The sequence below is a fragment of the Mastigoproctus giganteus genome, chromosome 7 (assembly GCF_048544385.1).
Source record: "Mastigoproctus giganteus isolate SK-2022 chromosome 7, ASM4854438v1, whole genome shotgun sequence".
Lineage (NCBI taxonomy): Eukaryota > Metazoa > Arthropoda > Arachnida > Uropygi > Thelyphonidae > Mastigoproctus > Mastigoproctus giganteus.
The window spans coordinates 94543702-94558240 of record NC_143581.1 but is presented as its reverse complement, the minus strand read 5'-3'; the positions used below and the strand labels follow the sequence as shown (position 1 = coordinate 94558240).

Sequence of the window (14539 nt, the reverse complement as noted above, 5' to 3'; positions counted from 1 at the left end):
TTCACCACTAGGGCTACTCCAGGTGCCATGAGGAAAATATCCAGTGCACCCTTGTTGCGTGTTAAGTCCTGAATTGGTGCTAATGTTACAAAACAATGTGATTGTATCTATTGCATGAAAGAGTAAAGGCAAATATTAAGCTATGTATGAGTAATAAGGCAACTTAATTGTGTGAATGACATTGACCCTCCTTGTCTGTGTGTGTGAAATAAAATGTAAATGTATGTGAGTATGAAAAAGAGAGAGAATGTGTTCTGTTTAAAAAAAAAAAAAAGATAAAAAAAAAAAAAAAGGAAAAATTTGAAAATGTGAGTTTATATCCAGGAAGCAGTGCATGTCCTGAATATATTTAGCCAGTTCTGTGTCTGTATAAGTGGGTGAACAAATGGGGCATCGAGTCTGTTCGTATAAAAAAAAAATTTAAATGTGTATGTATGAAAAAACTGGGTGAATCAGAATGCCAGTGTGCAACTTAACTGATCACCTCCATACATGACTTGCAGCTAGGGATACAACCTGGATATCTCTTTTAGAATTCAACCCTTTTTTCTATCTGGGCTGTTTTTCAGAACTTGGGAACAAAAAAAAGTTTCATAATCTATTCATATTTAAAATAAGATAAGATGTCATATAAGATAGTTAATAACAACCATATTAATGTCTTAAATTCTTATCTGACAATCGGCATTGATAATAATGAGTCTATGCAAGTGACATGTTAATCAATTGTTGATGTGTAGTCTCGCACACCTTTTATAATCCTCAGTGGTAAAAGATATTGCATCAATCTGAATTACTTTTATCAATTTTATTAAGGAACAGGATATTTTTACCATTCAAAATCCTATCTCTTGATAAAATCTCCTCCCCTCCCCACATGTTTCAACAATCATTTTTAAAATCCAAACCTAATTTCTTCAATAAATATAAAAATTTTATGTATCTTTTTGTTCAGGAAAAAGCATTCATATAAAAATTGTAATACAAAATCATTTTATCAAAAACAAATAAAAATTTATGCATGTACATTCAAAATGACAAGACCTACTATAAAAAATTCTAAACAATCCAGGTTACAAAATAAAATAAAACATCTTCCTTATTCAATATCCAGTCCTGGAACTTTTAGATCCTCTTTTATACTCACTACCCCATCATTATGTTGGTTAAACAAAACAAAAGCGTAATTATGTTTTCACAATTGTTTGTTAGACTTTTAAAAAAGAACATATGGTTTATATATATCACTTCCTCTATTTACATCATGTCTGAGCTGCACTGTAAATTATGTATTCCAGCCAGGACAGCTGCAAAAAAGCATCCCCCCCACATTTTTCCAAAATACACAGCTGAAATACTATTATAAGTTTATTATTCAAAGATTCTTCTGATAAAAAAATATGGTATTTATTCGTGCAATTAAAACTGTGCACCCTTCAACCCTTCTGAAAACACAATACATATATATGCTAAGCATTATGATATACTAAATACAACTAAGATCAAAACTGAAACTGTGCCATCCTTCAATATTTTCAAATCTCCACCACCAAAATCTTTAACAACCACACCAAATTATACTGGCTTCCCCAGCAAGACGGCAGCCTTCTTAGCATGGTACTTTCCACTAAATCAGCTATGAATGTGCATGCATACATATACCACAATAATAATAAACAGATCTTACCTGCAACACATATATTTCTTCTGCATAAGATATGGAAAAAGACTTTCTGTAAGTTGCCTTATATAATGCAATTCCATCTTTCTGCTCTGCAGTGCAACATGAATATTTTGTCCCAAAAAATTCAGTACACATCGCTGCACATTGTCAGAGGAGTTAGCTGTTTGACTTCCATGTAAAAAGCAGCTCAGATGGTGTAGTAAAGCTTTTGCTAATTTTCCAGTAATAAAGTGAACTAAATCAACCTAAAGAACAATCAAAGCAAAAAGGGATATCATTATTAAACACTGAAGATGTTTCAAATTTTATTGAACACTATATGTAACTCAAACAAAAATAAATAAAAACAATGGCAGTTCAATAAATAAGGCAACAGTTACTATTATGAAAATAAATGGATTTGCAGTGATGAGAGGTGAGATACACACTGATGAAACTCAGTATTCAAACTTCATGCACGCTATCAATTTTGCTCAGCTCTGTATTGCTGAAGTGGTTGTATATTTCCATCAAGAGGCGAATCACGAATGTTTTGCTACAACCAGCTGGGCCAGCCAGTCAAGAATATCTGAATCAGTTTGCAAATGGAAGAAAACAGGCTCCAAATTACATGAATGAATAAAATCTTTAGCTTATCACTGGCCATTCTCATTAAGTTGCAAAAGTCCTCGTTGGTCATTAAGTTTTCGCATTTCTTTGCAATTGAGCTGAGTCTGTTGAGTGTGGTGAACTTTAGGTCCTAATTCATCTCGCTGTCTAAGATTGTAAAAGTCTTGAAAGGGGTCTTCTTCTTGCAGTCACACAACAAGGCCATGCAGATCATTACCGCATGCTTAGTCAGGGTCACCGTCGTCACTCTTGACACATTGCCTTACAAATTTCCATCGTTTTGCAAGTGTCCATGTCCAATTCATACAATTTACGCTGTCCTAGTATGAGCTTTTCATTGTCGTCATAGATCTTGTCATATGCCATCTCTGACAGTATGTTTCCTCATTGCAAAATAGAATGTGCAGTGTTACCATCTCGTGCTTGTACTTATTGAGATCCTGAGCCATGTCATACTTTCAATGGCATATTATGCATGCATACTATCGTTTCTTGCAGGTCCCATTAGAGCTCAATGTGTAATTTGCAACAAAGCAACACGATCCAAGTGGTGTGGTCTGTTCTTGTATTTGTAAAACCAATGTGATTTTCCATATGTCACGCAAATCCTCCGCAAGGTTCATCATTCATTGGACTTCCTCACTCTATGTCGCTCAATCGGCCAAACAATGGGAATGTAAACTACAACCACAGAGGTCTCCAACATGGGCTAATGTAGCAAGTACCAGGAAGCTCCTTGACTCGTTATTCGATGTTGTTGAGCATGTCAATGGATAATTTTCTCGTGATTTCGACAAGGTCGAACTCTTAGCGCTCTTTCATGATATTAACGATCTGTCGCCGTATATTGCTGATCTCGTCTTGTTCACATACTCAACGAATTGGATGTCAGTGTTTGATTTCAAAAGGTTACAGACAAATGGGTTGAACCGATTGTGCCACTTCTCACTCTGTTGGCATTTGAGAAATACCTTGGGCCAATTTATGCCAGCTCTGAGCTCATTCAAGTAACAGTCATAGGAGTTTACATTGTTTGCCCGGAAGAAGGCATCGATGTCGGCATAATCGTTATCCCCTAGATTTTGCCACATCTTCTTGTACTGAGTATTGTATTTTACTTTGTGTCCATCTGCCTTAGGCATGGGCACTAATACAGTGGTCAAGCGACAAGACATGAATGGTGCTTCAAATCAACACGCCTGTCATTTATCCGGCATTATTTTCTAGTAACACATGAATGTATGCTTGCGAGTTTGAAGCTTGATATCCCCAAAGCCCCACTAGCAGAGAGAGATACTAATTTGTTGATCATTGTGATGGTGTCTTCTTTGTTTTTGCCCAAAGGGTCTTTGAGAGTATTATTTAGCCACAGCAAAATGTGCACATGTTGGTTGGTTGGTTGGTTGGTGGTGTAGATGTTTATTGGCACAAGGGCAACTTAGGCCAAAATGTGCCTATTCTGGTATTTGGATAGATGCTGGAAAATTATTTATTTGATTTTAGAAATATTCATATAGTCTGGTTTGTTTAAGATAAGCAAAGAGCTCATCCAGATTAGCATTGTTTCCCAACAGGTGGGTTAGTGAAAAGGGTTCTTGCATTTGCGTCAGAGAGCAGAAAGTATGATTTCTGATGTGAGAATGAATTGAACAGTCTAAGAAAATTTGCCAGTTAGTTAGTTAGTTAGTTATTTGGTTTTTAGGAGCATTAGCAACTAAGGCCATATTGCTCCGGGGATATGCAGTGGTCATTCCCTGACCTTTCCGCATCCTCCGTATTTGGTGGTCATGGGCTCGAACCCCGGTCTAATCAAGAAACGTGTGCTACGCACTGCTCCTCCTGCCCACATGGCTACAGAGGCGCCTAGAATTTGTCGGACTGTAAATTGTGATGAACAATGCGTGCATATAGGAGGATCGTCACCCATGAGCAGGAACAAGTGGGTCAGGTGTGTGTGTGTGTGTGTGTGTGTGTGTGTGTGTGTGTGTGTGTGTGTGTGTGTGTGTGTGTGTGTGTGTGTGTGTGTGTGTGTGTGTGTGTGTGCGCGCGCCCTATGCATAGTCTTGCCAGTATTACCTTTTCATGCCTGTTTTGCCCATAGCTGGAGTTCCATAGTTGTGGTTCACATTTAATTTCAAACAATTTATTGTTCATATGGGTCTTCCAAATGTTTAATCACTGGTCTCCACAGATATGTCAGATATGTGTTAGTAAATCTATATAGGGTACTTGTTAAGATGGAGGTGCAGTACTGTTTGGATGTTTGGCTGCCTGGTCTGCTGTTTCATTACATACGATGCCAGCATGCCCTGGAATCCGACAGAAGCTTAGAGTATGATTCCTGTTCCGTAAACGATTTAGACCAGACCGTGTTTCTTTTACTATGGGATGTGGAGTTGAGAATATACTATTTATTGCAGACAGTGCACTCATAGAGTCTGTGTATATTAAACTACTGGTTTTGAGATGAATATTGATATTCTCAATAGCTAGCTGGATTGCATACAGTTCTGCAGTATAGCTGCTGCATTCAGTCGGGAGAGATATAGACACTGTGAAGGAGGAAAAAACTGCTGCAGCACCTACAGCACCGTCTGATTTTGAGTCATCAGTATATATTATGCAGCTCTGCACATTGCTATAAGCATGCCCTTCATGCTGTTGTTTGATGATACAGTTTTCCAGGGACTTTTTCCCCCATTGTTGGAAATATGTGTCACAGTATGGTAGGTTTGTGGACCAGGGTGGATCAGGTATTTTAATTTCTTTGAGAATGTTCAAAATGTACGTTCCAGCAGTGACTCAACTCTTGTAATCTAACACCAGGGGATCAGTTTTCAGGTGGGCTTTTTGTTATAAAATGTTATCCATCCAGGACTGAAGAGTAGCGGTTGATTGGGATGATCTGGAAGGCTTTTAAGTCTGGCTGCGCAGGTGAGTAGTAACATTTTCCTCCTAAGGTGGAGTGGAAGTTCGTTTGCCTCTATATAGAGACTTTGGACCGGGGAGGGGGGGTCGGAAGGCCCCAACAGCAGTGCGAAGAGCACTGCTGTTGGGCACTATGTTGTATGGTATTTAGTCTTGTAAGCACACTTTTCCTGGCTCAGTCATAGACAATTGCACCATAGTCTAGACGCAACCTGATGAGATAATTATACAAGTGCAGAAGAGTGTATCTATATGCACCCCATGCTATGGCAGAGATAGCTCTAAGTATATTGAGTTTTTTTCAGACAGATGGTTCTAAGATAACTTATGTGCATGAAAAAATTTAGTTTCACATCTAGTGTTAAACCTAAAAAGCGGATATTGCTGGTGAGAGGGGTTGGACGATTTCTTAATTTAAGTTCAGGTTCTCAATGTAATTTGCATTTTTTACAAAATTGAACCCAATCGTCTTTTGTTCTGATAGATGATAACCATTTTATTGAGTCCATGTCTCCAGCTTATTTATGGAAAGTTGTTGTTGTTGTTTGGTTTTTAGGAGCATTAGCAACTAAGGCCATATTGCTCCAGGGATATGCAGTGGTCATTCCCTGACCTTTCCGCATCCTCCATATTTGGTGGTCACGGGCTCGAACCCCGGTCTAATCAACAAGCGTGTGCTACGCACTGCTGCTCCTGCCCACCTGGCTATGGAGGCACCATGGAAAGTTGTAGCTGTCTCTCAATGGTATTAATGTTTGATGAATGGTATGATATGGCAAGATCATCAGCATACATATATATATATATATATCACTACAGTTCTAGGAATATTCAGTGTCATGGTATTTAGCCTAATTGCAAAGAGGGTAGCACTAAGTATGGACCCTTGGGGCACCCCTTCTTCCTGGATAAAACATTCTGACAGTACATTCTGGTGACGTGTTTGAAAGATTCTGTGCTTAAGAAAATTCTGAATGGATTGTGATAAGTGTCCTCTCAACCCCATGGAATAGAGCTCTCGAAGAATGCCATACCTCCATGTGGTATCAAAAGCTTTTCCTATGTCTAGATTGACCATCACTAGACGTTGATTTTTAACATAAGCATTGCGAATATTGGTTTCAGCTCTTATCATAAGATCTAAGCAGGATCTGTTTTGGCGGAAACCGTATTGGTTGCAATTTAACAGCATTTTACTTTCAAGGATCCATTTTAGTCTGCTGTGTATCATTTTTTCGAGTGTTTTACTGAGACAGCTGGTGAGAGAAATTGGTCGAACTTTGCGAAACTGATTGATCCTTCCCCGGTTTAGGAAAAGCAAGAATTACTGCGCGATGCCATGAGGAAGGATAAATGCATTCAAGGAAAATCCGATTATAGAATACTAGTAATAATTTGTTATTGAGTTGTTTGAGCATTATGTAATAGATTCTGTCTGGCCCTGCTGCGCTGTTTGCTGATCTGTTTAGGGCTTCTTGGAGTTCGGTTAAGTTGAAGGGCTGATTATAAGAAAAATGTCGTGTGGTATTGATTTATTTTATATTTTTCTGCTGAGGTTTTAATTTTCAGGAATGGATTGTCATATGTAGATGCTACTGATATTTCACTAAAAGTTTTTCCAAGGAAATTGCCTATTTCTTTAGGGGAGGACAGTTCTCGTCCATTTCTAATCAGGATTGGAGCAGTAAATGGGATGTATTTATTATTTAATTGTTGGATTTTTTTTCATATTATCTGACTGCTGGTGTCCTTCATGATGGTACTGGCAAATTTTATCCGGGAGTCTTTTTTTGCTTTTCTTCTTATTTGTCTTGCCCTGTGTGATACGCACTGCTGCTCCTGCCCACCTTGCTACGGAGGTGCCTACCGTATGCATGTCTTGGGTGCTTTATCTGCATGAACGGTAAGTGAGGAGACGTGAGCCGGTAACCAAATCCAACTTCAGCAAATGTGATGAAATCTGGATAGACGAAGCTGTTCGACTTATATAGCACTGGAATGGTGTTGTTCTTAAGTGATCATCTACAGCTATTACATACAAGGATCCCATTGGTATCGACATCAGGAAATGCAATGCATATCAATGGTGTATCTTTAGCAGCTTGTTTTTTTTTGTATTGGTTTCAAACCATAGATGATTGCAAATGTAGCATACAGAACAGAAATCATTTTTTATAAATCTCCTTTCAAACTCTCAATGCACCATTCTTATGAAAATTGTAGTCAGCATAAGGAAAAGGAGCTTGATAATTTAAACTCATCTGCTCTCCAATTGGAGAAATGTTCCGTTGTATATAATTAATACTCACTTTGGGTACATCACAGTTAGATGGAGCAGCGGCACTGCTGGTTGAAGGCACTGCTAAAGCCAATGCTTGATTTTCTGTTTGTCTTCCAAGCAGTCTCAACAGTCTTTTACATTCTTGCACACTCATTGCTACCTTCATCTTTATTTTCTTATCTTGTCATTTTCATTCTTGCTCAATACTCTCAAGGATGCTCTACACTTCACTTTGCCATCGTTAAACACCTTTTCCAAAATTACCGATGTGAAAACTTCTATAGCAGCACCTAACAATGGAAATGTAATGAAAATGAGCGACGAAAAAAGAAATTGTTGAGAAATACTTGTATTGTTGCAGTCATATGACAATACTTGTATTGTTGCAATCCTACTTCCTGCAGTTACAACTGCAGGAAGTATGATTGTGTTGACATACTATTCAACAAACGGCTACAATCAGATGGGTAATTAGGCTATGCGCTAATGTGCACACACGAGGTTTTTTTTATTGTGGTTTTTTTTTTTTTTTATCGTGATTTTTTAATGCAGTTCGGTGAAATTCAAACGAATGCTGTTTGAATTTTATTGGTTCACTAGAACTACAGATATCTTATCAGACAAAAAATTGCGTTGTGCACTCTAATCACACTACTAGTGATGCCAGCATGGGAAATGCCTCTGGCAGAGGCTGCAGGTGATATCACTTCTGTGAACAATCAGATTTACTCAGTTATAGGCGACCCTAAGGAGATGTTTCACATCAATAATAATAATTAACACCCACACTCTCTACAAAGCTGCAACAATTGTGTGGAACACACTATCCCATGAGCTTTCAGGAAGTGTCAGCAATCTTGAAACATACTAGGCTGCCACCTTAAACATGTGCAGCATTATGGTGTAAACAAACCCATGGCAAACCCAAGGAGGATCAAAGGCTGAAACAAGTAATTATAGACCTGTGAGCTTAACTTCTGTTCCAGGAAAATTAATGGAGGCACTGGTTAAAGAAGCACTGCAGGATCATTTAGACAAGACTTCAGTTATAGCTCAGACACAGCATGGTTTTGTTAAGGGGAAGTCTTGCCTGACCAACTTGATTGGATACTATGATGCAGTCACAAAAGAGCTGGATGCAGGGAATAATTTGATATTATATACTTGGATCTTAGAAAGGCTTTTGATACTGTTGCACATGGAAGACTGCTACACAAATTGGAGCAGTGTGACATTGGAGGCAAATTGCTGCTATGGATAAAGGGGTGGTTGAGGGGGAGAAGACAGAGAGTGGTAATCAATGGACACTGCTCATCGTGGACTGATGTTATTAGTGGAGTCCCTCAGGGCTCAGTGTTGGGTCCATTGTTGTTTTCTGTATTTATAAATGATATTGATGATGGTATATCAAGCTTAATGTCCAAGTTTGCAGATGATACAAAGGTTGGCAGGGTTGTCAAGGACACTACTGACACTATGCTGCTGCAACAGGATCTGGAAAGGTTGAGCAGATGGGCTGAGAGGTGGCAAATGAAGTTTAACATTGACAAATGTAAAGTACTACACATGGGAAACAGCAACCCAAGAGCAACGTATCAACTCTGTGGTACTACACTGACAGTGGTAGAGAATGAAAGGGACTTGGGGGTGGTTGTGCAGGCAGATATGAAGTTCTCTGAGCAGTGCAGACGGGCTGCAAGAGTAGCTCATGGAGTATTGTCAATGATATACAGGAATTTTTCCAGCAGGGATAAGGAGGTGATTGTTCCATTGTATAAGGCAATGGTCAGGCCACACCTAGAGTACTGTATACAGGTCTGGAGGCCTCATTTCAAAAAGGATGTAGAGCTGCTGGAACGAGTACAGATAAGGGCAACAAGATTAGTGAATGGAACAAAGGGGTGCTCTTACGAAGAAAGGCTTAAGTTTTGCAAATTACAGTGTCTGGAGACTAGGCACCAGCGAGGTGATCTGATAGAGGTGTATAAAGCCTTGAATGGTTTAAGCATGCTCAATGCTGATGGGATTCTTCCTCTAGCTCAGAAAAATCACCTGAGAGGGCATAAATTCAAATTGAGGAAAGACAGATGTAGGACAGACGCGCGGAAATTTGCCTTTAGCCAGCGGGTGGTTGGTTGGTGGAACAGACTGCCATCCCTTGTGGTGGAGGTTGATAGCCTAAATAAGTTTAAGGCTCAGCTGGACAGGTATTTTGAACGAACAGAGGGGTGAAGTGGAAGTGGGTTTTTTTTTTTTTTTTTTTTTTTTGGCTGATGCTGCATAAGCTTGCTTTCTTGTCAAATGCCTCTACTAATGCTAATGTTCATTTCGTTTTCTATAAAATTTACAGGCAACACATCTGTCTTTAAAAACTAGTTGTTTCACTCTAGACACAATAACAGGGTCTGTAGCTGAGATGAGCCCTCCTTCTCTTAGATCAGACTACTAGCTTGGGGGGGGGGATTCACAAACTAAAAGATTGACTGTAGCCATAGGCAGAGGTGCAAGTGATTCTTGCACTGCTTCTATTAGATTGGAGGGCAGGGGGGCTGAGGTTTTCAGGGACTGGTGGGAGTCATCACAGAACAAATAAATACAGGAGCTGCGTTAGGGTAACTAAGAATAGGTGCATGTATACTTGCATGTACACCAATGCTATGAGTATGGCAAATAAATTTGATAAATTTGAAGTGCTGGTCAAGACATCAAAGACAGATATTGTTGGGATAACAGAGACATGGTGTCACACTGATATAAGCAGTGCAGAATTGGAATTTTTTTTTTTTTTTTTTTTTATGTGAACCCCAAACACGAGAGGTATTAGAACCTATAGTACTTAGTACCGTGCTTGGGTTGGAGAGTACAATGTGTAAAGAAAGGATAGATGGGACAGAAAGGGAGGGAGGCTATGCTGTTAGTTAAGAAACACAAAATCTATGGAAGTACATCCAGTTGACATAGATGGTCAGTGAAATGTTGAGTCAGTTTGGTGTGATCTAAGCACTGGGAAAGCAAAAATGAGAGTAGGAGTGTGTTATAGACCTAATGACTCTGATGAGTACAATGAACAACTGTATAGAGAAATAGAGCGAGCCAGTAAATCAGATTTTCTAATAATGGGAGATTTTAACTTAATAACCAAAATAGTGGAGTCACTGGTTAAAGATGCATTGCAGGATCATCTAGACAAGACTGCAGTAATAATTCAGACACAGCATGGGTTTGTTAAGGGAAAGACTTGTCTGACAAATTTGATTGGATACCATGATGTGGTTACAAAGGAACTGGGTGTAAAAAAAAAAAATAATAATAATTTTGATATCATATACTTGGATTCCATGAAAGCTTTTGACACTGTTATTATTATTATTAATATTAGCCATATGGTGCAAGGAAGCCAGATTGTGAATGAAAGACTAATGTACAAATTGGAGCAGTATGGTATTAAGTGTAAGTTGCTACAATGGACAAAAGGGTGGTTGAGTGGGAGAAGAGAGAGAGTAGTAATCAATGGAGGCTGTTATTATTTGGACTACTGTTATTAGTGAAGTCCCCCAGAGTTCAGTGTTAGGCCCACTGTTGTTTTCTATATTTATCAATGATATTGATGAAGGTATATCAGGCCAAAAGTTTTCAGATAATACAAAGGTTGGCAGGGTTGTTAATGACAGTGTGCTACTGAACTGGATCTAAAAAAGTTGGGCAGATGGGCTGAGAAGTGGCAACTGAGGTTTAACATTGACAAATGCAGAGTACTGCATATGGGTAGAAGTAACCCCAGAGGAACGTACCAACTGTGTGGTACTACACTTAAGATGGTAGAAAATGAAAAAGACCTGGGAGTAATTGTGCAGTTAGATATAGTTTTCTGAGCAACAGAAAACTATCTTTTTCATTTTCAGGCTGCAAGAGCAGATCATGGGGTTTTGTCAATGATATACAGGAATTTTGCTAGTATGGAAAAGGAGATGATTATCCCTTTGTATAAGGGAATGGTCAGGCCACCTTGGGTACTGCGCACAGGTCTGGAGGCCTCATTTTAGGAAGGATGTATGGTTGCTTGAGCAAAGTACAAAGGGCAACAAGGTTGGTGAGGGCAACAAAAGGGTGATCTAACCAAAATAGGCTAAAGTTCTGCAAATTGTAGCATCTGGAAACTAGGCACCTGTGAGGTGATCTGGTTGAGGTGCTCAGATTATTAACCTAAGGGGACATAAATTCAAATTGGGGAAAGACAGTTATAGAACAAATGTGCAGAAATTTGCCTTTAGCCAGCATGTAGTTGATTGCTGGAACAAACTTCCATTTATTGTTGTGGAAGTTAATAGCTTAAATAAATTCAAGGAGGAACTGGACAAACGTTTGTGGGAATTGGATGTGTGAAATGTTTATTTATTTTATTATTATTTTTTTTTGGCTGATGCTACATAAGCTTGCTTTCTTGCATCACAGGCCTCAACTACTACTACTACTATATCAAACTGTAGTAGTAGAGGCCAAACTGTCTTGTCCAATTTTTCACTGTCTCGTATGATGGGAAATCCTGCATAAATACAATTTTCATTTCCTAGTGGATTTGTTTTGCTTCATAGCCTTGAGAATGAAGAAATTTTATAATGGACTGAGCTGCTCTCTACCTTCTCCAGAATACTACATCTTGTTGTATTCATGTGGCTCTAGTTCAGTAACCAATAAATACATATAGTAATAGTATTTGCCATATGGTGCAGGGAAGCCACAGGCTTTTACTGCACTGACAAAAAAAAAAAAAAAAAAAGAACAAGTAGATAACAAAACACAAATTATATGCTTCCCTCCTCCTACAGGTAACTATCCAGTTGACCTTTGAATTCATTCAAACTGTCAGCCTCAACTACCTGTGAGGGCAATTTGTTCCAGCAATCAACAACTCGCTAGCTAAAATAAAACTTCCTACAATCTAATCTAAACCTCAAGCCCTGTAATTTTAATTTATGACTCCTAGTTTGGGAATTCTTTATAACAGTGAGAATTCCACCTTTGTTCATTTTACTAATACCTCTCAGAGCCTTGTAAACCTCAATCAGATTGCCTCCAAAGTGCCTGGAATTTAATTGGGCTGAGTTTCATTAACTTATGAAACTTAGTAATGTTTTTTACTGACAGCTCCTCATACTATTTGGAATATTTATAAGGTAATAATTGGGAAGGGGGATCTAAGCAAATAGGAGGGTGCATTCAAAATTTTAAAAAAATGCTTTATATAAGTAGTGAAAAGAACATTTTGCATCATAATACTTAAATGAACAGCAAAAGTTCATTAATGATGTCTTTCCACACTTTCCATAATCCTTTTTGGTTAATTACTGACAATCATTATCTATAGACATGCAGTAGAACTACTATGAAAATCAATTATTTGCTATTCTTTTCTCCTCCATAAATGAATGGTAATCAATGATCTACTGTATTTACTTTTGTAGTTTATCACTAATTTGAAGGTTGATAGTTAACAGCCGTATAGTTAAAAACAATAAACACTCTCTTCTTAGGAAAGAAAATTGTTTACTTGTTTCCCAAACACAAGAGGGATGTATCTAAACTAAATGATGATTGACCACTTCAGATAACTGATTTTGAAACTTTTTTTTTTTTTTTTTTTTTTTTGTCTAAACCCAAGTAGTATAGGTTCTAATACCTCTCGCATTTGGGGTTTTCATAAAAAAAAAAAAAAAAACCTGTGCATACATCTTAGCCATGTAATACAATAATATACTTAATCTCACTGGTAAGATAAGTGAAACTAAGTACATAGGATTCAGTCATAATATGTTGGATTTCCAGCCAACAGAATCAAATATTTGATTTATTCTTTAATTTATTTTATTTTTTCATTCACTTGACATAATTCCTTTAGTTACTTAGCAGTTCAGTCTTTTTTTGGCCCAAAAACTACTTTAGCTGCAATGCAACTGTTATAACTTTTCCACAGCTCATATCAAGATTGTATTAGCCCATACATATCTAAAGTGAAGCTACTGTTAAACTTTTGAAAATAATATTTGATTTATGTCTATTATGGTGAGAAAATACAAAAACATTTTTATAAAAAAAAATCCATTATGTCTAACATTATAGGATGTCTTTCTGCACAGGTATGCAGTCATTTCTGAAATATTTGCAGAATACAATCAAATTTATCTCATATGTAATAGTCTGAAATACTTTAAGTGAAGTCTCTTATCACATTTTCATATCTTTTGTTTTTGTTTTTTTTTTGGAGGCAATATGCATATCATTAGTATTAATAATGGCCATATGGCACAAGGAAGCCTAAAACTTATGCTGCACCAGGCAAAAAATAAAAAATAAATAAAAATAATAATAAAATTAAATAAAATAAAAAAATTAATAAACAATAAAAGAAAAGGAAATAAACAACCTATGCATTTCCCTCCTCTCGTACGCAACTATCCAGCTGACCTTTGAATTTCCCCAAACTGTCAGCCTCAACTAACAACGTAGGAAACTTATTCCAGAAATTTATAACTCACTGGATAAAATAAAACTTCCTCTAATCCAGTCTAAACACCTCTCCCTGCAACTTGAATTTAAGGTTATCATGTGATAACCCTCTTCTCTGTCCTCAGCAAAAGAGAGAGAGAGAGAAATTCCAAATCCTTCCCAATAAAATCAAACTATTTGCACTGGAATGAGGTCTAGCTTTCACACATTTTGCACACATATCTCACTGACTGGTCAAATAGATAGGCAATTAAAGATGAGTACCTCTTTTTTTTTTTTTTTTTTTTTTATTCCTAAAGATACCCCATAGCTAGATATGGTTTGTTCTAATCTCAGGTTATTTAACTTAATTTTCTTCTTTTCTCTGCTCAGTAACAATTAGAAAAAAATATTCACTGTATTTTAACTACACTGAAGCCAAAATTCACTATGCTTTTGTTATGACAGTAACATAGGAGAATTTTGCTTCTTCATCAACTAGAGGGTTATCTCGTTTTCTTCTCCTTTTTATTTCTGTAGACGGAAATCTATCC

The 14539-nt window shown here is 37.5% G+C and overlaps 1 protein-coding gene across 5 annotated transcripts in view; it reads right to left on the bottom strand.

The window, feature by feature from the left end:
* LOC150083087 (sorting nexin-14-like) overlaps positions 1–14539 on the bottom strand; it is an 842525-nt gene that overhangs the window by 635697 nt on the left and 192289 nt on the right. For all 5 annotated transcript variants that reach the window (XM_090377020.1, XM_090377024.1, XM_090377023.1 and 2 more), the window contains one exon: positions 1688–1929. In XM_090377020.1, coding sequence (XP_090233146.1) covers positions 1688–1929 — 242 coding nt within the window. The remainder of the gene's footprint in view (positions 1–1687; positions 1930–14539) is intronic.